The following is a 24,133-nucleotide window of genomic DNA, read 5'->3' as shown; positions in this document are numbered from 1 at the left end:
CATCCTCAAAGATTCCAATTTGACAGGTTTGATGTTCTCATCTACAGCCTTTGAGTTACACGTTGCCTTGAGTTAACCAATGAGGCCTTTGCACTGGACTTTCCTAATCATCGTGGTCAAAAGAGTCTTCGACATGCACTGTTGGCTTGTTGTGGGTGAAGGGTTTGTAGGTCCCAGCAGTTACTCAGGAATTGTGTCCTGGCTGGGGTACATCAGGGGACGTGAGCTCTAAGTCACTCTCAGACTTTAATTCAGAGACCATTCTTCCAGTGTTGGTTATGACATTATCAACATAGCTTTCTCCAGCTGCAGTGTAAGGCTGCTGCCTCTATGCCGTTAGGAGCAAACCTGGCCACTTAGCCAATACAGAGCTGCTACCTTACTTGTCTGTGTTTCAAGTGTGGTACAGATATAACTGAGTCCAAATCAAAGAACCACAGAGATGGTACCGCTTTCTGGAGGACTGCTTCCTTGCTCATCCTTGATAGAATTCCTGAATTCTATGTCTGTTGGCTGTCGGATAAGAGTCTGTTCCCAGCCTTTTGGGTCACTAAAAGCCCCTCCACCTTTATAAGCAGAAATATCACAACTGACCGACAGCTCTTTGACGAAATAGGAAAGGGTTTAGTCCTTTCGAAAACATCACCTATCTGTGGTGAGCCACTGCACAATGGAGGATATTCTCCCCATTTCAAGGCTGTATCCCTACTCACATCTGCAAAACCACTTTTGCTGTGAAAAGTTGTATACTCATGGACTTGAGGAATGAGAGGGGCCGTGACTCAGCCAGCAACAAACCCACACTGAGAGCACCTTTCCCTACTTCTCCTTGATGACACAATTCAGATATGATAGACCTCAGCTCAACATCCCTGCAGTTGCTGCAAAACAAGACTGTGAACTCCTACACTCGCAGCTGCCGACACGAGAATCACTGCTAAGCAGTGAAGACTGGAACTGGCAGGAATGCCAGAACCGCATGCAGTTATAATTCTCTAACACATGTGAATCCTGTTCAGCGACTCTGGCTTTACAGATAGTAAAATATATTCTAGTACACTGCTGACATAAAGCAATCCTCAAGAACAGCCACCTCGATTATCAAACCGTTGATCATCTTCTATACAGCATTCAGTTGTGAGCTAATTTGGGAGGCCTAGTAGTTTCAGGGACGTGCCCAACGGCCTTTGAGTCACCTTCTCTTCTCACTGGCTTAAGCTGTCAGGGCTCACAGACACCAGCTGAAGAACCATTTGAAATGTGTTGAGACTGCTTTTTTTCCATGCTGAACCCACCCTAAGAGTGGAATTTCCCAGGAACCTAGAGATATCTGAGAGTGCGAGAATGAAGATGGTGGTCTTCCACTCATGTTTCCTGTGACTCACGAGAATAAGCCCTCAATCTCAGCATTCAAGAGGCCGGGGAAGGAGAATCAGGAGTTTAGGGTCAGACCGGGGTACAGCGCAAAACCCTGTCTCAGCAAACTAGCAGAAACAGAAGGACTAAGAAGGTGGCTCAGTGGTAGAGTCCTTGCCTTTCAGAATAAAATCCCAGGTTTGAAATTCATCAACTGTAAAAAGTCAGAGCAAAGACTCTCCAGAGGTTAGCCCCAAATCACAAGTCTGAGCTGGCTCATGGTCCGGCTTCTCTTTTGCTATATCTGAGTTTGTTGTTGCTGTTTTTGGTTTCAAGTTGCTCAGGCTAGACTCAAACTTGCTGAGAAGCTGAGGGTGGCAGTGAGCTGGTGACCCAGTCTCCACCTCTCACGTCCTGGATTACGGGAGCTGTGACAACATTCTCCCAAAGCTCCCTACATGTTTCTCATGTGCAACCAGATAGGAAAATAACTGGTACAGATTTTAAAAAAAGGAAAATCTTCAGTCTATAAAGCTTTTCAAAAAGACATATTTCTGTTTTATTAGCTATAAAGCATCTTTCAATTCAGATGACAAAATAATTATTACATGATACACAACACTGGCCAGATTCAGAAAACACAAATTACATACTGCAGAGTTGTCAATAAGAAGACATTAAAAATATAAAATAAAGACAGTTTCCCTTCTTCCCTATCCTCTAAATTTACATTTAAACTTGATGTATATTTTATAACACTGAAGTTAAGGCTTTTCTAAATTGGTGCCTTTTAGATAATAATTGTGAATTTATCAAATTTGAGAGAACAGGAAACAAACACATCACCTGCTTTTTTAGCTTGTTATCTCCTGTATCACTAAGGTAACAATAATAAAGATATTAAGGTTCGGTATAAAGACCAGATATAATTTAAACACTTTTCATAATCTCCAGTATTTCAGCATTTCAGTATTATGTAACAAAAGCTCAATTATAAATACACGTATCTTATAAAAATCACTTAAAAACAGGAGTGGAGAACACAGGTGTCACTGCAGGGAGGGAGCCAGTGCTATGGAGATGCTTTGATTGCCTTCTCAGGGTACGCGTCCACATCAGAAAAGAACATTAACTCTGGAGAAGAGAATAAACATATCATACTTAAAACATTTTCAGATCCCCAGAATGGTTTTGCAGCTTAGTCACAGTCTGCTGAAATACCGATTCATGCATAATACTCATATAAAGTATGAATTATCCAGGGAGTTTTTAATCTGAAAGCTACGCTAGCAGCAAGTGAAGATGTTTCATAATTGTAAAAGTTCAAGCATTAAATGTATTATAAACCTCTTAAAAATAAAATACACATAGCCGGGCAGTGGTGGCGCACGCCTTTAATCCCAGCACTTGGGAGGCAGAGACAGGCGGATTTCTGAGTTCAAGGCCAGCCTGGTCTACAGAGTGAGTTCCAGGGCAGCCAGGGCTACACAGAGAAACCCTGTCTCGAAAACCCAAAAAATTAATTAACTAATTAATAATAAATACACATAATAAAGACAACATTAACATATCTTACCAAGAAAATTAAGTCACCTAGGGTCATTAAGAGAGCTAAGAGATGTAATTCTACTGCGATCAGGTGATTTACGATGCAGGAGAGAAGGAAGGACTCAGAACCAACACTAAGTGTTACTACAGCCCCTCCACTCTGCTCTCCCACTTCACTGCCGAAAGTCCCAGTAAGCTAGGATTATCCTCATTTTGTCTTCACTGTTAAAATGACCATCCTTAAAAGACAGCAGGTTTCTGAAATTATTACTATGTATCCTGCACATTGCAGTTGAGACAGAACAGAACCCTGCACAAGCCAGCCAAGACTAGTGTCAGTCCCAGCAACAATACAGAGTGCTGTTAGTTGACATTTTCATAATTAAACTATTATTTCACATAGAAATACAATTTATTATTAAAATGCTAAGAAATATAAAAAATTAAACCCTGAGAATACAAACAATAAAAGTCCTCTGACATAAACCATCAGACTAAAAAATTCTTTGAATGTCCAAAAACCATACTTCATGAGAAAAAAACCAGCAAAACACAATGTGCAGCATACTTGTGTGTGAGTAGGTATGCCGTATACACATATTCATGTGAGTGTATGCACACACACATAGATGCTAGAGGTTGATCAAGGTCAGGCACCTTCCTCTATCACCCTCCACATTATTTTTGAGATGGGGGTTTCCCCCTGAACCTGGAGCTCATCGATTCGGCCAGGCTGGCTGGCCATGAACGCAGGGAACCCCTTGTCTCTTCCCTCCCTGTGCTGAGACTGCAGGTGCACAACACTGTGCCTGGTTTTTACACAGGCACTGGAAATCTAAGTTCAGCTTCTCCTGTTTGCATAACAAGCACTTTGCCAGCTGACCAGCTACCCAGGCCCAAAGTCCACGATGCAGCAAACTGAAGAAAGCACAGGATATTTAGTGGAGCGACATGAGACCTACAATGTAAAAAAGTACAATCCTAGATGAAATATGAAAGAAGTGGCGTTCTGGTTTGGTATAATGTGGTACACACATGCACATATGGAAAACACCAACTGGACTCAATAGGCTGTATGTTCAGGCACATGCCCACATATACAAATTTTACATCTGTAAATAAAACAAAAATTATAGGAGAAAAGGTCATGAATTAGGAAGAAGGGACATGGGAGGAGTTAGAAGGGGAGAGGGGAGGGTGGTGATGATGTGACCACAGCGCTCACAAGTGAACAGATGACAGCATGGAAGCCCTGTCACGGAGTCCAACATACAGTAAAACACCAAGTGTTCCTAGAGCATCTGCTGGTGAGCTAGTCTGATAACAGGAGCGTTCTAAAAAGGCCCTTGGGTCTGGAGGTTAGTGACTTCACTGGGCACATTAAAGGTAAAACAAGAAAACACTGTTAGACAACGAAATAAGAGTATGTCAACGTTAGATGAGAATCACTCACTTCTCTGAGAATGACAGAGGCTGTGTCTGTGCTGATGATGTTTTAAATAACTGGATGCTAGCGCTTTATATTCAATTGTCTTTCTGATGTTCATCTAAACCTAGCTACCACTCTGATGTAGGAAGGCAAGCCAGTCTAGCTCTTCAGGCCTCTTTGTGTCTTATTAGCACAGAAAGTAACAGATCAAGTCAACACAAGTTTCAAAGATGTCAGGAATATGAATGGACTTAAAAGTGTATCTTTTGACTAGCCACAGATTACACTGTTATTTGGCTGTCCACGTTAAATAAAACTTCAGTCTCCAAAGCAAAGGCTATCCTTATGTGAAATCAGCTCCATTGTAAAGACTGATGTGTGCTACTTTTGACTTTCTTCAGCTGTGATACAAACATTCAGAGAACATAGCATATACCTGGGTGTCTCTCCATCATCTTCATGTAGACAAGAAGATGAATAAGGCCAGTATGCAATGTGCTCTCATCCTGCATCTTAAAATGTAGTTGGTAGTAGTTATTTAATGCTGCATGTGGCAAATGGAACAAACTAAGCCCAGCACTTGAGAGCACATTCAGTAAGATGGTTAAACTAGGTTGTTCAGTGAAAAATTAACAAAAATATCAAAGGCTTAAAATAGGGAAGTGAATATTATTAGGTGGCAATTTTCCATAGCCTCAGATTTTTTTTCTTTTTAGTGGTTTGGGATGCAGGGAAATTCCCTAGCTCCTTATCACCAAGTAATGTATTGAGAACATTTATTATTAAAGTGAATTATTTGTTTTGTAGTATATCTGTCAAGATTAGTTTTACATAGTTTGGTTAAATTATTTACTATCATATATATGATATAAACCTAATATATATATTTTGTATATACATAGTGAAGACCTAGCACGGTAAGAGCAGAGCTTTAGCAAACCCTCAGTGTTCCCAGAAGGCACACCTTCTGGAAGCCTAAGGACCCTCAGGAAATGTTCCCAGGCTCCGACTCTCTAAGTCCTCCTTGTTTCTTCTGTCATTCTGAGACCTTCTTATTTTCATTGTCCTTCTAATAGTTTATTTTAAATGTATTTATTATTGAAGTATTATCGAAAGATTGATCATGAGAGAAATTGCACAATACTTCTATCTTGTTTTAGTTTAATACCTTCACTAAGATCCATGCTTGGCCTGTAAGACAGAAAGAGCCACGATAGTCCAACCAGAAGAGCCACCACCAGATTCACTATGACCCATGGCATGAGAATCGGTTCCTCAACTTCTGCTGCCCTGGAGATGAGAAATGCTCGTTAAAAATGCCTTCATTTTTGCCCCCAAGTCCAAATGCAACTATTAAATATACTTTTAAAACGTAGTCCTCCTCTTGAGAACTATCAAGTGTGATAAAGTGTGATCTTCCTAAAACAAGCAACAGAAGAAACCCAGTACACATCTGCAGAGCCCAAAGCCCATGTGAGCTCTAGAGAGATCTCTGTACAGCAGTGTAATGAAAGTTAAATGTCCCCCGCCCCAAGAGTCCCAACAATTTCCCTTACAATATCATGGAAGTATTTTTCAGCTAACAATCTCCTTCCTCTCTTAGCCCTCACCTACTGTGAGAGACTGTCATTCGCTTAAACTGGACTTTCAGCCATCTGGTCAACCCATCAGCTGGCTACTCATCTGTGAATGTTGGTTCTCCCCCACTTCCTAGTACTTCTTGCTCAGTTCTTGGGCTGTATTCCAACCACCCCTTCCACCACCATTCTGTGATACTAGGCTCCCTGCATGGGGTAAAGGCATAGAGTACCTCCAATCCATCCTCATATTTTTAAAAGAAGATAGTTCATTTAAAAATCCAGGTATACGCTGGATATAGTGGCTCATGGCCGTAATCACAGCATTTAGGAGAGACAGGCAGTATGATCAGGAGTTCAAAGCCAGCCTCACCTACCTAAGGAGTTTGGGCTACTTGAAACTACATGTCAAGAAAAAAAAAAAAAAAAAAAAAAAAAAAAAAAAAATATATATATATATATATATATATATGTGTGTGTGTGTGTATACACATGTATATATGTGTGTGTGTGTGTATACACATGTATATATGTGTGTGTATACATATATGTGTGTGTATATATATGTATATACACACACACATATATATATACATATATACATATATACACATATATATATATATAAAGAAAGGTCATTATCCATTAACCAACAGAACAGGTATCTTCTCATGATTTATTATAAACAGAAATGTAGCCTTGTTATGATGTATGGATTGCTGTTGTTAGCCTAATAACTGCTAATATTACTGTAGATTCTTACCAGAGGCTTCCATTGACAGAAGGTTCGTAAAGGTGGATTCTGTAACTTGTCATTTGCTGACTCAGAGATAGTATCAGAGCAGTAAAATACACTGAGGGGAAGAAGTGAAACCACTAATAAATCTAACTGCTGTTTATATTGAACTTTAAGACCAAAACAATCCATATTTTGGTGAATAATATACAAAAGAAATTCATTTAGCTCCAGGAGGCCAGCTGTTTGTTATACAGGCATGGACACGGTGCAGTGTCACGGATGACCACAGCCTCACTGCTGCATCATCTGAACCTGCGGGAAGGAGCCCAGAAGGTCTTTTCAGAATTTAAATGACTTGTTCAAGGCCCTCAAACTAGCTTTAATAGAATCTTGTAACCTACAGCAAAATGTATTATAGATCGCTAGAAACACATAAGTAAGTAATGAAGGCCAGCAAATTTAACTTCACTTATTATTTTTGGTGAAGGGCATTAAACCCAGGACCTCACGTATAAATTCAACTTCTGAAAGTCATTTAGATGATCAATCTTCAAATGAAAAACATCTGTAGGCCAGGCACGGCAGTGAATGCTTGTAAATCCCAGCACTTAAGGGAAAGCAAACAGAATGAGAAGTTCAAGGCTACCCTCCAGCACACAGAAAGTTCAAGGCCAGCCTGAGCTATGTAACAAATCCTGCCTCAAAAACAAAAGAATCATTCTAAAAAATTACTCCTATCATGTTTTAAATTATGAATTCATTGATCTGTAAGTAATGGTTTATATGAAGAAATAACATAAACCTTCTGAACAATATTTTTCTTGATTCAAAGTGACAGAATTGCTCAGTTATAACATAGTTATCAAGGTAGCTATTACTCACAGAAAGAAGCTAAAGCTGTTGGCTCCAGGGCCAAAAAGTTCCGGATTGCTACCGATGTTTTAGCAAAGTCAGTCCTAGAATGAGATGAAAGCACTCTTGTCACTGCGCAGCTGTGACGTAACACAATGGACCCCCTCACTTGTGTTCCCTTCTCTAGCCTACTGCCACCAGGTCCACTGTCCCTTACCAGTCTCTTGCTAAGGTTTAAATTTAAACATGAAAAAGCATCTACCTTATTTAATTTACAAAAGCTATGAAAAATATCTAACATGAAGACAAGTATTAAGACACATAAGGAAACAATTTAACCTTAATCGGCAAAAATCATTAGCTTCCTCCTCTTCCTGTTAAACTATTAGACTACAGTGCTGCCTGGTTCTTGCCAACCGGTCACTAGCTAGAGTCATCTGGGAAGCTGAGGGAACCTCCACTAAGAAAATGACTCCAGGATTGGCCTATAAGCAAGTCTATGGGGGCATTTTCTTGATGTGCTCAGGGCAGTGGTAGCACACACCTTTAGTCCAAGCTCTCAGGAGTCAGAGGCAGGTGGATCTCTGTCAGTTTGAGGCCAGCCTGGTCAACAGAGGGAGTTCCAGGACAGCCAAGGCTACTCAAAGAAACCCTGTCTCAAAAACCAAAACGCCAACCAAAGAACAAGTCAAAACTGTGGGAGGGCCCGGTTCACTCTGGGTGACACCATGGCTGGGCAGGTAGTACTGAGTTGTATTTTTTTTAAAAAGCAGGCTAAGCAAGCCATGGAGAGTAAAAGTGGCATCTTCACGGTCTCTGCTTCAGTTCACAATCCAGGTTCCTGCCCTGGTGAGTTCTTGCTGCGTGTCCCCTGACGAGGGCAAATATGTAGCAAAACAAACCCGTTCCTTCCCAAACTGTGTTTTTTGCTCAGTGTTTTATCACAGAAACAGAGAGGCAAATTGTGACAATAATAAATAGGCAGGGTTTTTATTTGGGGGGGGGCAGCTGGGGGGATGATTTTATTTAGTTTGCATGGGCAGGTGGGTACATGCTAGTGCGTGCGCGCACACACACACACACACACACACACACACACACACTATGGTGCACACATGGAGGTAGAAGACAACTATCAGGAGCTGGTTGTCTCCTTCCGCAATGCGGGTCCTGGGTAGCAAACTTAGGACGTCAGGCTTGACAGCAGGCGTCGTTACCCACTGAGCCATCCCTCCAGCCCTGCTGATATTCTTTAAAGTGAATTGATCTGTGTTCCCCAAAATAAGTGGTGAAGGTCTAACCTTCCCTTGGAAACAAGATCTCTATGGATACAGTAAAATGCAGCCAAGGCCATGCTAATATAAAGACTGGGTTAACAAGTCGTGACACACACTGCTCACTGTCTCTTCCTGAAGGAAGGTTAGACGGCCCCACATTCACAACAGCCTTACCTGTCAAATGCTGAAACTGTACTTAGAGCCAAAAGCAAGTAAAGAAGGCTCTGGAAGGGATAAGCCAAGGGCTTGTACTGCTGCAGAAGGTTGGAGACGTTAGACAACTGATCTCCTGCGAGAACATAGATCACAACAATATTCCACACAGCACAGCCAGCCAAGAAGCCATGAGAGAACAGACCGATCGTCCTGCAGAGGAGAGTTTGATTATATATTAACCACTAAAATAAAAAGCTAAGGTATTTTTAAAATCTCCTCAAATATAATAAAATTTAACATATTATGAAAAGCACAAGTGGGATATCCACAAAAATAAATCTACAAACCGTTACAACTGTCAAACTGTTTACAAAGTATGGAGCGGCCAGGACTCTTTTCTTTTGTTTTAGATGATAATTAAAATTAACATTTGCTTAATGAACACCAACAAAAGGCAGCCACCTGAAAGCTCGGTGCACGGAAAGTGCCACATCACGGGTAGTCCAGCATGGCTTCATGTCCACTGACACATCTATGTTTTCTGTGGTCTTTATCAACTCGGAACGATCTGCCGCCTGAAATCTCCCTGGGAGTGCAGAGCAGACAGAACACAATCACTAATGGCAAGCAAAAGCCTGAAGCTCCAGGTCCAAAGGGATCTGCATCTCTGGCCTCCACAGGCACTCATATAAAAAATTGGAGTAAAGTAAAATCTTAGAGAAAAAAACAAGGAGCCTGCAAGATGGCTGTTCAAGTAAAGGTGCTGCCTCAGATCAAGCCTGCTGACCTAAGCTTGGCCCTAGACACCACAGAGGTAGCAGGATGGAACTGGCTCCACAAAGTTGTCCTGACCTCACACACGTCGTGTACATCACACACAAGTGCATGTGCTCAAAATGTAAATAAATAAAAAAGGAAGGGTGAAACAAAGGTTGAAATTTACTATTTTTTGTAATCTAAAAATTACCCTTGACTGTAACTTTTTTCCTTTTCTCTCACCTTTGGCTGCTTAGACATGTAATTTTTTCATCCTTCTCTTTCTTTCTTTCTTTCTTTCTTTCTTTCTTTCTTTTTCTTTTTCTCTTTCTCTCCTTTCTTTCTTTCTTTCTCTTCTCTTTCTTTCTCTTTCTTTTTCTCTTTCTTTCTCTCCTTGTTTCTTTCTTTCTTTTTTAAGATTTAGTCACTTATTTCATGTCTGTGAGTACACTGTCCCCTTCTTCAGACACACCAGAAGAGGGCATTGGACCCCCATTACAGATGGTTGTGAGCCACCATGTGGTTGCTGGGAATTGAACTCAGGACCTCTGGAAGAGCAGTCAGTGCTCTTAACTGCTAAGCTGTCTCTCCAGCCCCAATTTTTTCATCTTAAAAAAAAAAAAATGCAATGCCAATAAGCTTGCTTCTTAACTCAAGGCTGATGTTAAAATAACAATATTAAGATTGACTATATTTTTGAAATCAACAATGAACTTTCAACTCAGAATTAAATTTAAAAGCCTCTAGCATTATAGTCTATAGAAGTAATTTAAAGACTTTAGGAATATTAAGATGAGAATGTTGAAGACCAGAGAAATGGCTGAGAGGTTAAGAGCACTTGCTATTTTTGCAGAGGACTTGGGTTCAGTTCCCAGCACCCACATAGTGGCTTATAGCCACTGTAATTCTAGTTTCAAAGATTAGACACCCTCTTCCAACCTTTGTAGGCACAAGACACAAATTCAGAATATATAGGCAAAACACATACACATAAAATAAAAATAAGTTTTTAAAATAAATATTTTTTAAAAAAATTTTTAAATGTTTACACTATCAAGGCAAGCTATTATTTGAAAAATTCTTGAGAAAAGATGCTGGTGTGTGCAGCTCAGCTTCCTGTATTGGCAGGGAAGAAGTGGGGTACTTCAGAAAGTTCTCTTGAGATCCGGGAGTAGGACTGGGGCATCACATTTACACTGTGGCTACTTTCTTTTTTAAGTATAGCAATCCAGGAATGGATCAGGAAGCAGGCAGACTCCATCTCAGTTACTTTCACAAAACCCATTGCTCAGGTATTTTAAAGGATAAAAGAATAATTAATTTTCTCAAAAAAAAAAAAAAAAAATTCCTGGAGAGCCACAGAAACATTTGTGCCTTTCTTTACTGGTTAGTCAGACAGGGAAGTTTTTACACCAAAGGAAACAAGAATAAAATGACTGAGTCACACGGATCTAAACATGAGGCAGCGTGGGGAAGGCCCAGGTAGTAAATGCTTGCCTTGCAAGCACAAAGACCTGACTTGGATCCTAAGAGCCTACCTAAAATTGCTAGGCACGGTGGCCACGCCTGGAGCTCCAGCGTTCAGAAGCGGAGACCACACACATGCTAGGCTTGATGACCTGGTTTGGGAGTTTAGCCCAGTGAGAGATCCTGTCTCAAAGAAGGCAGATGGTGACTACTTCAAGGCAACACCTGAGGTGGGGACGGAGAAACTGAAACCAGAATATATTGCATAGAAAAAAAATCTATTTTCAATTAAAAACAAATAAAATCCAGTTGGGAAAAAAAAACCAATAGCATAATGACTAGTTTGTCTATTTTCGTTCATATTTCTTTATTATTTCCTTCATTCAGGTCATCAGAACTATGATCACCAGGTTAAAGATATCCTGTACAATATTTAGAGCAATTGTATTCCAAAACAAGGAGTTACTTACGGCTTTTTTCCACAAATACTTTGCCAACAGGCTGGCTCACTCCGGTGGGTGCCGTGAACCTAGAGTAATGTTCTAGAGTGCTCTGCTCATCCGTGATTATGTCTTCAGCTTCTATCCCGAGCTCGCTAGCATACTGTGGTTCAGCTGGCTGGGTTTTCCTGAAATCAGGGAAAATCTTTGAAAATTATTGAATTTTTAAAGACCCACATAAGAAATTACCTCTGACTATAAAGGAAAGAGTCCCAAACTTGGAGTGAAAGAATATGCTGTTTACTCAAATAGACCTGTTAATAACTGCACACATCCTGAGGACCTCAGTTTTCTCATTTAGAAAATGGACGTTGACTGGACCAGATTTCTCCTGACTTCAAATTATAAAATGCTAAATGTAACTGGTTATTGTTTGTAGTCATTTTTAAGTACAAACATTAATGTTATGTAACTTCCAGCATATTTTTAAGTATGATTAAAAATAATGTTATTATTTACAATATATAATGTATATAACTATATAATATAGCTAATTTCCTATATTAAAACACAATAGTTAAGCTTATTTCAAAATACTTCAAATCCATTAACAAGAAGAAACAAATCACAGTAGCTTATCTTTAGTGACTAATCTTTATCTCAGGTTTTGCAACTTATATGAAAATACTCTCTTTGCTTACACTTTCTTAGAGATAACTCCTTGGGATATTTCCATACATTATTCTTTTTTGGTGTGTGTGTTCTATTCTTTTCAAATTCCTCATAGCATTGGTTCATTTCCGTAACACTGCTTATCCTGACACATACAGACACGGTGTTTTCTGAGACCCAGTGAGGAGCTACTACTTGGGATTAAACACCAGTACTAGCTCCAAGGAATAGCTCCAAGGATGAATGGACGATTACTTTGCCTTCCTTCGAGGTTTTGGGATAACTGCCTCCTCACGAGGCTCCACATCAATGCCATTTTCATTCCGTAGTAAAGATGGACTAGATGGCTTTTCGGCGAAGGAAGTCTCCAACTCTGAAAATAAGATGTGTCACGTGATTACAAGGTAGAAATAAAAACAATTACACAACTTTTGTGAGACGAGAGAACTCTCAGACTTTTGGTTGGAGCAATTCTTTTCTGCTAAGGGCAGTGTTGTTTGAAACAGTCTCACTGTGCAGTCCTGGCTTCCCTGGAACTTCCTGTGCAGACCAGGTTAGCCTTAAACTCAGAGAGCTGCTTGCTAAAGGCGTGTGCCAACATTTCTGCTAGCACGAGATTTCTTGCATAGACTGGTTGACATTAAATCTTGAAATTATAATTTAAAATATAGAAGTGTAAAATGTTTTAGCTGAAAAATGTGGCTGGTATGGTGGTGCCTATTTTTAATTCTAGTACTCAGAAGGTGGAAACAGGCAGATCTCTGTAAATTTGAGACCAGCCTGGACTACATAGTTAAACTCCAGGCCGGCAAGGGCCACAGAGTAAGACCCTATTTCAAACAAATGAAACCAAACACTAATTCCCAGGTGTGGAATACCTCCAGGTTTGGCAACTTGTTGGCAGGACTCACGGGACTCAGATGTCATTACACTGGCAGTTGGTTTACTACAGCAAAGGAACAAAAGCAAAATCAGAAAAAGTGGAGCGGACCCAGGTGAAACAGGCAGAGTCCAACAGTCCTCCATCAGAGCAGCCAGATGCTGCTGCTAATAACAGCAGCAAGTCTGTATGAGTATGGGGGCTGCTCATCATCCATCAGCAGCAAGTCTGTGTGAGGATGGGGGCTGCTCACCATCCATAGCAGCAAGTCTGTGTGAGGATGGGGGCTGCTCTTCATCCATAGCAGCAAGTCTGTGTGAGGATGGGGGCTGCTCACTATCCATAGCAGCAAGTCTGTGTGAGGATGGGGTCTGCTCATCATCCTCGTGGCCCAAAGCCACAGACCAATCAGACAAGCAGGCTTTCTGAGAGCGCAGGATCTGTCATATGACCTTCACTCCTCTGCACCCAGTGTAGCCATTAAGTTTAAACAAGGTGACAGAGCCACCTGACCATTAGCTATGCTTCCCACCTGAAAATACTGGTTCCGAGAAGGCCTCTGTAGAAACTTAAGATTAATAAGAAGCTCCGATTTCGGTTTTAGACTCAAACATTAACTTCCCCCAGGGACACATCCCGGGAGAAGCACATTTCAGAGACTCAAACAAACATTCCAGGAAGACCTAAGATAGGAGTTTATAAGCCCTTTACACAGTAAAACCTGGGTGAATAGAAGCTACTAAAGCTGATGCCCTTTGTTGTAAAAGATAAGGTGTAAATTTGAGTTACTTAGAAACTGGGCCTGGGAACAGAAACCAGGCCTGGGAATGGCTGAAATTTAGCCTTTGTGGTTATTGTTTAAGAGGTAATTGTATAACTGCCCTCATAAATTCTGTAAAAATGGTATATAAGCTGCCCTTAGCTTTAATTTGGGATTCTTCTTGCCTGCACACAGGAGAACCCCAGTATACTGGTTTTTATCTTATCATCAATAAACCTCATGTTATTGCAGCAAATCCCATCCGTGAGTGTTTCTGGGGGAGCGAGTCCTCTGGTTTTGGATCTTTAGGTCCAACACCTCAACCCTTCAGACTATTTTAACTGAAATGCAGCCTAGGCTAGAAAGACAATACAGGCAGGACAGTACACAACAGTCATTCTGGGTAAAACAAAACAAGCTTTAAAGCAAACCAGAGTTTTAAAATCCTAGAAAGTTAGAGGTACTAGCTCAGCTGCTAGAGTGCTCGCTTAGCATACAAAAGGCTCAGTCCCCAGGCTCCAAAAAACAAGTGTGGTGACCATAATTACAGCAGGGGGGTGAGGAAGGAGGATCAGAAGTTCAATCCTCAGCTACACACCAAGGCGAGTGTGGGTTACACAAGACCCTGCTTCAGAAGAAAAGAGGAAAATACTACACCATCAGACCGGCAAGGCTGTGTGTATTTAGAATGGGTATAGCCGGTTCCCCAGAGCCAAAACTTTCTTTGGTCTGATTCTTCTCAGGCTTGTTGTTTGGGGCTTTTTTGTTGGTCAGTTTTTTCTTTTCCTTTGTGTTTTGTCTTTTTGAGAGAGGATCTCAGTACTTCGCCCACACTGACCTGGAACTCATGGACCTTCTGCCTCAGCCTCAAACTTGGTGAGACTGAAAGAAAATTTTGAAAATAGGCCCCAAACTAATAAGAATAGCAGGGCCCTATGATTCCTTTTCCCTAACCTAAATAGTTAAAAATGCCTGTCAGCAGGTTTGGGCCCAAACCTCTCTCGTGAGAGTCGCCTGGGTCTCCTTCCGACTGCCCCAGGCACAGTGACACCCACTTCAATGTTTCCTAAAACTAGCTTGTATTCTCCTCACTCCTAATATCTGCTGCTCTGCTCCTGTAACTTTCCTATATAATCAGTGCCGGCTGCTCTCCAGGAGCAGTCATTAATTAGTCAGGAAACACCCTTTGTGTTAAATTCTCCTCAAGGGCTAATCTGTGTTAACAGTGCTCAGCTAACCTCATACTCCTTCCTCCCCTTTGTTTTATGTTAATAAATTCAGTCCACTGTCCCTTTCTAACTACATAAAACTAATGTGTTTTTAAATGAAAAAATAAACATCATATTTTGTTCTTCCTTGTTAAAAAAACAAAACTAATCATAGTTATCCTAGAACTTGCCAACATAACTTTATTTCTAAATAGAGCATTTGTAGACATAAACAAGTTGAGGCCATGCTGGGTGAGGATGGACCCTAAATCCAATGGCTGGTGTCTTTGATGAAGAGAACTGGGGAAGCAGGCAAAAAAAAAAAATGTGAGATGGGCAGAGACTGGTGTTATGCATCCATAGTCAAGGATGCTGAAGACTGGCCACACCACCAGAAGCTGCAAGGGGCAAGGAAGTCACCTTCCCAGAGCCTCTGGAAGCAGTGCGACCTCCTGGACACCTTGATTTTGAATTTCTTTAGACCCATGGAAAAATAAATGTAGATTCTTTGAAGTCTCCCAGTTTATAGTAACTTGTCACAGCAACCATAGGAGGGCAATAAAGTATATTTTTGTGAAAATGAGACGCTCTGCATGCACACTGTTTTAGAACCTCTGTTGCTGACTGAACAATATTTTGTAGACAGCTTCACTTGAGCAATCCTTCTAACCTATACTTGCTTTATGCTTATTTAGATAAATTGTGATGATTTAACCAGGATCACAGTGTTCTGGTGGTTAGCCATTTCAACTTTTAAGTTAATATCATTTGATTGTATCAAATATTACAGCCGCTTCTATTCTTAGACATCTGGACAGACCAAGGCCATTTATGCTCTCTTGTCTGAGCTTGGACACCCAGCTCCACCGAAAACACAGACAAGCACACCTAGACCTCCATCCTATCAATCTTCCTATAATGAGCACCAGGGTAGGTGTCCTTCAAATATCTCTTCTTTTTAATGATACGTGGAGGGTTGGGGCAGAGGAGGCCGGAACACATGGGTGTTCCCAGACACCACAAAGCTTAGTCCCCTTCTAGGCTGCAGGTGCCAGTCCCTCAGCAACCGGAGTCCCCGCTCCAGTGTTCAGTACAGAATGTCCCCCATGTCCTCACAGAGCGAGGGGCACGCTCTTCTTTCTAACATCAATTTTATACTCTCAAAAAACCTTTTCACACCTAATTCACAATCTTTATTCCAATGTGCTTGGGGAATAATTATGTTTTATTTTTTCTTTGAGGGAGATTCTTTGGGGCTTGCAGACTGTAGCTTTTCTTCTCACCCCATCACGTGAGCTCCAGGAGGCCGGAGCATGGCGTGTATTATTTTTGCCTTCATTGCTGTGTCGGGTGTCACTTCTTATTAAATAGTTCAGCATGTTTAAATTAAGCTGGAAGATGTGCAGAGGTACATATAGTTCTTTAGTTTTTCTGCCATCAAGAGAAACCTGACTGATCCAGATTAGAACCAGAAGCCCAATAAATTAGTTAAAAAAAAAAACTGCGGTTGCCTGCTTGCCAATTTGCTGAACTAAATCTGAATTATCTCTGGGAATGTCCCACAGTGCTGCAGTTCTCTCTGCTGCTTCAACTCCTAGGCCTGATACTTTTTTTTTTCCTCCTATTTCTGTATTCCTGTTTCTGTTCCCATTATCACTACATTTTATTTTTGCATTGTGGTCCTTTATGAGATCTTGCTTTGTAGCTCAGACCTGAAATTCATTATGTAGCTGTCCTACATCTTGCAATCCTCCTGCCTTACTCAGTGTTGTGACTGCTATGATTACAAGTATGTACCCAACTTGATACACACACACACACACACACACACACACACACACACAATTTTTGTTTACATTGAGAGCACTGCCCAAGACACAATACTCAATAAATGGTGGCTGTTGCTTTGTTAGATCCTTGTTAGGACAGAATTCACCCAACCTCTACTAATCTCAAATGTCCATTTCATTAACTAAATTCTTGCATACACTGAGATCTGAGTTTTCTGGCTTAGACCTGATATCTCTCTCTCTCTCTCTCTCTCTCTCTCTCTCTCTCTCTCTCTCTCTCTCTCTCTCCCCTCCCATCTCTATCTCTCGTTTACTTCTTCTCTCATAGCCTACATACTCACGACTAGAGAGACCTGAAAAGGGGTCTGAGTCACTGGACATGAAATGGTAGATATTTTAAGGAAGAAAGCAAGAACCCACCTATGGGAACAAGGTTCAAAATCACAACCTCTGTCACAGTCTAACCGTTTCCTCACGTACCAGGAGGTGGTCTTGTCTTCTTCTGTCTCCTTTGAACAGGAGCTTCTGGGTACTCCTTGAGTTCTGCATCTGGTGGCTCACTGCCCTCAGTTGTCCTGTTAACAACGGGCTCAGAGCGGCCTTCCGAAGAAGCAGTAGCTACTGGGCGACAGGAGAAAAAAATTTGTCAACCTGAGCAGAGACCACTGAGTTAGAAAGGATCCCTGCAGTGTTTTCTGTACACCGACACCCCCTCTTTCCTGGTTGTGCCTCTATGCCAACTTCATGCCTCCTCTCCTCTCATTTTCGGCTCTATGCTGAAAATGAAATAAATGAAATAAACAGGGGAGCAGGTAAGCCGAGGGAAGGGGCAGGGCTAAAAAGAAGACCCGTTTAATGCAGAGGAGGAGAAATTGTTTCAGAACATTCAGAGCATTTAAAAGGTGCAGAGAAATTAAAACTGACATCATAGACAATTCTCCTGTCTCCCGCCCTAAGAAGCGTGTCTGCTTCTATGGTTCGTTCTTTTACTTGTAAGTTAACTAAGTCATCATAAATTATTAACTGGAGGTGACAGGTTACTCAGGAGTTTCAACTTTTCCCCTAATGAAACCTTTTAATCAAATTTCAACAATTATTTGGGAAATCTGAATCATTCTTGGCTACCTTCTAACGCCTACTGCCATTCCTTGACAAAGAAAAATACACTGAAAAACAAAGGGAGAATGTTCTTAGCCTCACTGGTATTCTGAAGGCCATGACGGGCTGGAGACAGAGGTTACAGGAAGATCATCCACATGGCATGTGGGGCCAGGGTTATCCTAGCACTCGAAAAAAAAATGTCTGAGAGATGCAAATGGAAGATAAACTACTTTTCATTCACTGAATTAGTGACTGACATTGTCCCATTTTGTTAGGGACTTAGAGAAGGTGACACTCCCATGCTTCATGATGGCAGAAGATAAGAGAAACTTCCTTGAAGGCAAATTAGCAGACCCCATATTATCAACAGTCCAAATCCTCCCATTGCTAGCAATCTACGCTCTCCCTTCGCCACACCACCCACTATTGTATGTAGAACTGTAACACTCTTTTGGAATGAGATCCTTACGTAAATTAAATAATACTAAGTTAAAGATTAAATGATATTGTAACATTATGAAATCATCACTTAAGGATACCTGCAATGTTATATAAAAAGAGCCAAGACAGTACCTATAGAACATGATTCCTTTTATATAAGGAAAAGCAACACAACATCAGCAACAAAAATCAAGCCATCAACACTACACAGACCTTTCAGGTTTGGGAGAGGTGTTAAGTAAAGAGTGAAGTTAAGAAATCAACTAAAGTATGAGATGTGGAACAGTCAGAGGGAATAAAATCTGGAGTGTAAATAAATAAATAAATTTAAAAAAAAAAAGAAATTGACTAAAGGTTACTCTGAAGTCTCAAGCCCACAAGAAAAATAAAGAAAACCAAAAACTGACTAGTGAAGGTTATACATTCTAGATGTGTTGAGTCTGAGTTATTAATAGACCATCCAGGATTCCCAGGATGGCAGAAGGGCTTCATGGGCTTGCTTGCTATTAAAGCTTGGAGACATGGATGACGTGACCCCGCCTTCAGGGTCTTGCTCTAACACAGAACGGGAGAGTTAAGAATCCCAGGTCTCTAAATCTATTGTTGTATTTAAGGGTCTAGTACCAAGTAGAGCTTCAAGCCACTTACGCTATCTAGGGACAAAGACCTACAGAGCTCAACAATATTGTAAACATTAAGCATAGGTGGCACAGTACTTTATTCTATGAACACATTCAGTTACTCTCAAGTTACCCCTGGTCTTGCCTCACTGGCCCCAAGGTGCCCCTGGAACCTTGTCTCTCTGATTTGTAATGCTGATCATGCTTAAGGTCCTGGGAAAACGTGTGATCTCCCATAATACAGACATCTTACCTGGTATGCTTTTTGTTCTGGATTTCTTTTTCTTAGGATGACTAAGTGGAATATCATCTATAAAACAAAAAGCAACAACAACAAAGGCAGAGAATCAGCTGGAACAAAATTTCTGATAAGGAAGATTTTTACCTCTCTGGAGTCAACCAACATTTACATATAAGGAGAAGAAAGGTAAGAGGCTGGCAAGACCAAAGGCAGCCAGACGTGGTGCCAATATACACTGCTACCCAGTGGCGTTTACAACTGTCACTTAGAAAGTGGGCTCAAGAAATGTCCACCTGGTCCCATACAATCTCCAGTCCCTGGCACTGAGGTACCACAGTCTAGATTGGTTGTGGTCAGGAGACTGAACAGATGTGGCATGTGTCTGTCTGCAGCACTGAAGGGCCCGATCTTATTGACATAAGAAGCTAAGCAGGGTGAAACACGGCCAGTGCTTGGACTGGAGAAGTGACATGTGTCACCTAAGCACCAGCTGCACATCAAGGGAAGAAGCTTCATATTAGGATAACAGAATCATATGACAAAAGCAGCCTCAGTCGCACTACAGCACTAACAAAGCCAACTGCTCTGGACTGGTGCCCAGGGGACATGGACTTTGCAATTAACCTACTCGGGCTTTTTCTTCAGAGAAAAAAAACTTAACATTTATTTATGTTATGTATGTGTGTGTGTGTGTGTGTGTGTATGTGTGTGTGTGTGTGTGTGAGAGAGAGAGAGAGAGAGATGTGGGTGTAGGTGTGTGCATGGGAATGTGCACATCATATCTTGTATGTAGATGTCAGAGGAAAACTTGCAGGAGTCAGTTCTTTCCTTCTACCTTGTGAGTTCTGGGGCTCTAACTCGGGTTTTCAGCTTGGCAGCATGTACCTTCACCCACTATGTCATCCTGCCGGTCCAACCTTGAATTACTTCCAACACTTGGAAGATACTAAGTGAATAAAACTTTTGGAGTTGTTATGTAGCATAACCTTGCCTATCCTGACTAAAGGAGAAGAGAAAAAGTACAGTCTGCTACAGAGCTACTAGCAAGTCAAGGCGACTGCAGAGAGCAACCTATTATTGCATATCATGAGTAACTTTCAAATGGCAGTCATAGGAGACTGTGAAAATGAATGGGCACTGTAGCTTTATAGACTACATTTAGATTCAGTTCTAAGTAGAACACACTAAGGAATCAAAGAAAAGCATTGTTGTTGTTGTTGTTGTTGTTGTTGTTGTTATTTTGAAGCAAGGTCTCGCTGTTATGTATACTGGCCTTCACCTCCTGGGCTCAGGCATTTCCCCTCCCTCAGCCTGTAAGGGCCTGGGACTACAGGTGTGTGTCACTGTCCCCACCTTGAGTCATACGTAGTCTAGGCCAGACCTCACAGTCTCCTGGCCTCGTAAGAACCAGTGTACTCATCTTCACACTTACTTCAGAACATCAAATGCATTTAGGATTGTTTACACTAATAGTAAACTAACTTACCTTGGATAGCACTTCACATGACCCCAGCCAAATTTAATCAGGAGGGGATAAAAAAGAGGGGAAAGAGAGAGAAAGAAAAAAGAAAAGAAACTATTAATTGGATATCTATTTTACTGTCTGGCTAAAAATTGACTTACATCATTATAACCTTAAAAATAAAACTAGCTTTCACACACTGTTAGCCAGCTTATGAAGTAGCTTATTATCTGTAAATAGTATATTGTTTAATAGCACTGCTAAAAAAATATTTTGAAAGCACAAATACACATTCCCTACTGTCTATAAATTAAAGGGACTAAGCAGATTAAGAACTCTTCTTTGTCACTGGTTATAATCGGCTTAAGCTCTGACGGAATATCCCACAAATACAAGGGCCTCAGAGAATTCTGGTAGACAGGACACTAGCACACTCAGAACAGACCCATAACTCCATCGAGCTAGATTAAGGGTGCTATAATTACTTATGACCATTATTTTCGTGACTCAAATTTAACTTTTGCCTCTAACTTCTTAGGAAGACTTCTAAAAATTCCAGGAAGGTTTTTTTTGTTTTTTGTTTTTTGTTTTCAAAGTATTGTAAGTTTTCAACCATAAACTATTCAATTTTTTCTACTTACATTTTTGAATTTCAATAATTAAATGACTGTAAACTATTTTTACCTTGGCACAGGTGGAAGGGCTCGTGGAGGACGCTATAGAGATAGGAGAGAGGCAAATGTCTCGTCAATAAAAGCTGGACGAATCTTACCTTCATTTATCTGAAGTACCACCAAGCTACTCTTTGAAAAGCCCACTGTCCAGATGTTATGCAAATAAAATGGATCCGCAATTATCTTCAAATCTTTGCAAGACTGTTTATCAGTGAAACCTGGGAAGTGGTGATGTAAACTGGACTTCTGGGTTTAGATCTGATCTGCCATTTCTACACCCCATATAAAATTCTTTTCTTCTTCCATTTCAACCAATCTGGCCTATTGTGAACATTCAGCCTAGGATCTGAGCAGAGCTCACCTCCCTTTACAAGTCTTCCATTAGTGGAAGATAATGTTGCACACACAGATAAAACTAGACCATGCCATATAAATGTGTGTGTGCATGCCTGTGCATATGTGTGCATGTATGTATGTATGCATGCATGCATGTGTATATGTGCATGCACATGCGTGTGTCTGTGCATGCATGTATGTGTGTATGTATGCACGTTTGTGTTTACATGCATTAAATAACCATACATAAGGAATGAAGAGTGACACTTTAATTAGGGAATGCCTCTCTGATGTTATCTGAGCTGAGGCCTTCCTGGCAAAGGAGCCAAATTTATAGGCAATGAAGAGCAGAAGTTAAGGCTTTCGAGAAAGATTGGGCACGGAGTGCTCCAGGTAAAACAGAGCAGCAAGGCTGGAGCACGTTACAAAGGACAGAAACGCAGAAGCCAGATTAACTAAGACCTTGCAGACTAGGAGAAGGAATATGGATTTAGTTTTATCAAGTAGAAAGAAAGCCAACTAACACTTTATGCCACAAAGTAACATGCTTTTAAAAAGTTACCTTAAGGGCTAAAGAGATGGCTTAGCTGTTAAGAGCACTGACTGCTCTTCCAGAGGTCCTGAGTTCAATTCCCAGCAACCACATGGTGGTTCACAACCATCTGCAATGGGGTCTGATGCCCTCTTCTGGTGTGTTGGAAGACACACCAGTGTCTTTATACACTACATGTTTACAGTGTACTCATATACATAAAATAAAGATTTCTTTTTTTTTTAAGTTACCCTAAAATAGAAATAGATAACCTATTTTAGAACAGAAAGTATTTGGGGCTGTTCTACCTGAGGAAGAAGAGTTGTACAGGGACCATTAGTTAAGAAGCATTCTGAAAATTTTCAAAATCTAATGTTAATAATCACTGAAGAGATGGCTTGGCCATTCAGAGCAGCTGCTGTTCATGCAGTGGACCTGGGTTTAGTTCCCAGCACCCACAAAGCAGCTCACAGCCATCAGTAATTCCAGTTCCAGGAAAACGGACAGCCTCTTCTGGTTTCGTGAGCAATAGGCACACAAGTGGTACATATACATAGATGCAAGCAAAACACTCATAAAACAAATACATCTTTAAAAAACTTGAACAGTAAGAGCAGTACCTAGACGTCAATTTATTATCTCAGGTATTTCATGATGCTTATAGAAGGCACCGATTCTAAAGGCTTAAATTTTAGATACTCTTGCTTGTCCCATTTAGCAATCCATGGTTGTAGTCTTTCAAACAGATTCGTAAAAATGCTACAAAATTAGGACACTACGATGTCCTAATGGTATCCAGCAGTCAAAATGACAACTGGGATAGAATCGTGGTTCCATAAAAGCACTAATATTCTCAAGATGTAATGAAAGGAGGAACCAGTACTCTTGACATTTCAAAAGTCCCGCAAAAATGAACCAGCTCACCCACCTAGAACCCGCAACTCTAAACCCCTCAAAAGCAGAACGGCTGAACAGACGGAGACTAAATTCCCAACATCTCTAAAGTACCTGAGGCTCGCTAACCACCTGCTTCTTCCCCATCACGTCTCCAGGGACTGACACAGAGGCACAGGGAAAGGCGGTCGCCCGCCCCGCCCCCCCCCCCGCCCCGCCCCGCCCCGCCCCGCCCCGCCCCGCCTGCCCAGGCGCAGGCACAGAGCGTCATCGGGCTGCGCCTTCCGGGCTGCTGGACCCAAAGCGTCCCCACCCCTTCCCGCATGAGGTACTGATGCTACCGGGGCCGAACCCGGTCTGATCCCTTCAAACTAAGCTTAAAGGAAAACCTCGGCGTCGGCCGACGTCCCCAGGAGCGGAGGGGGTTCTCCCACAGTTTCCCGGGAGGTCATCATGGTTTGCGTGGGGATGGGCACGGCGTGACCAGACCCGGACTCAAACTCCCCACCGGAAATAGCCTCCTCTCTAGTTTTGCGGGCAGCGGAGAGCCGCCCGGAGGCGTCGTCATAGCAACAGTGACTAGAGAGCTTGTAGTGAGGCTCGCCCAGCCGTAGCGCCCGGATCCGGCGCCGCACCCCTCCCGCAGAGCTGTCTCCCAATTCCCAGCTCGGCGGTGGTCACTGCTGGTTAGACACCTCCACTTCGCCACAGTCCGGGTCAGGCGCCCCTCGTCGCTCACCGTTTGCTCCTGCGGAGGCCCTGAGTCGTCCCTCATGATGCTTTCTTTCCTACGGGCCTTCCTAGGCTCAACCGCCCAAGCCCGAGGCCAGCTCCCCGCGACGCCAGGCCTCCGGGGACCGGCGGGAGGAGGCGGCTTTGCGGAGCCTGGAGGGACCGCTGTTCCCCCGCCTAGTTCCCATCTGCC

At 41.8% G+C, this 24,133-nt stretch overlaps 1 protein-coding gene across 3 annotated transcripts; it reads right to left on the bottom strand.

Moving 5' to 3' along the window:
• Positions 1-1,891: 1,891 nt before the first annotated feature.
• Positions 1,892-24,118, bottom strand: Tmem237 (transmembrane protein 237). 3 transcript variants are annotated; one of them, XM_034499307.2, is made up of 13 exons: positions 23,948-24,118; positions 21,457-21,488; positions 20,797-20,807; positions 19,323-19,379; positions 17,388-17,525; positions 12,525-12,642; positions 11,628-11,785; positions 9,397-9,520; positions 8,953-9,144; positions 7,532-7,605; positions 6,674-6,764; positions 5,502-5,623; positions 1,892-2,490 (listed from the first exon to the last, which is right to left on the bottom strand). In XM_034499307.2, exons 1-13 carry the CDS (start codon positions 23,981-23,983, stop codon positions 2,429-2,431), a joined length of 1,215 nt encoding a protein of 404 aa, XP_034355198.1. In that variant the 5' UTR covers positions 23,984-24,118; the 3' UTR covers positions 1,892-2,428. The 3 variants fall into 3 exon arrangements, with proteins under 3 accessions (XP_034355198.1, XP_076787972.1, XP_034355199.1); XM_076931857.1 differs by having other exon boundaries at positions 23,598-24,112; XM_034499308.2 differs by lacking the exon at positions 23,948-24,118 and adding an exon at positions 23,323-23,404.
• Positions 24,119-24,133: the final 15 nt, after the last annotated feature.

Source organism: Arvicanthis niloticus, chromosome 3, assembly GCF_011762505.2.
Source record: "Arvicanthis niloticus isolate mArvNil1 chromosome 3, mArvNil1.pat.X, whole genome shotgun sequence".
NCBI classification, from domain to species: domain Eukaryota; kingdom Metazoa; phylum Chordata; class Mammalia; order Rodentia; family Muridae; genus Arvicanthis; species Arvicanthis niloticus.
Note: the sequence above shows the minus strand (reverse complement) of the source record. Positions and strands in the feature narration are given on the sequence as shown.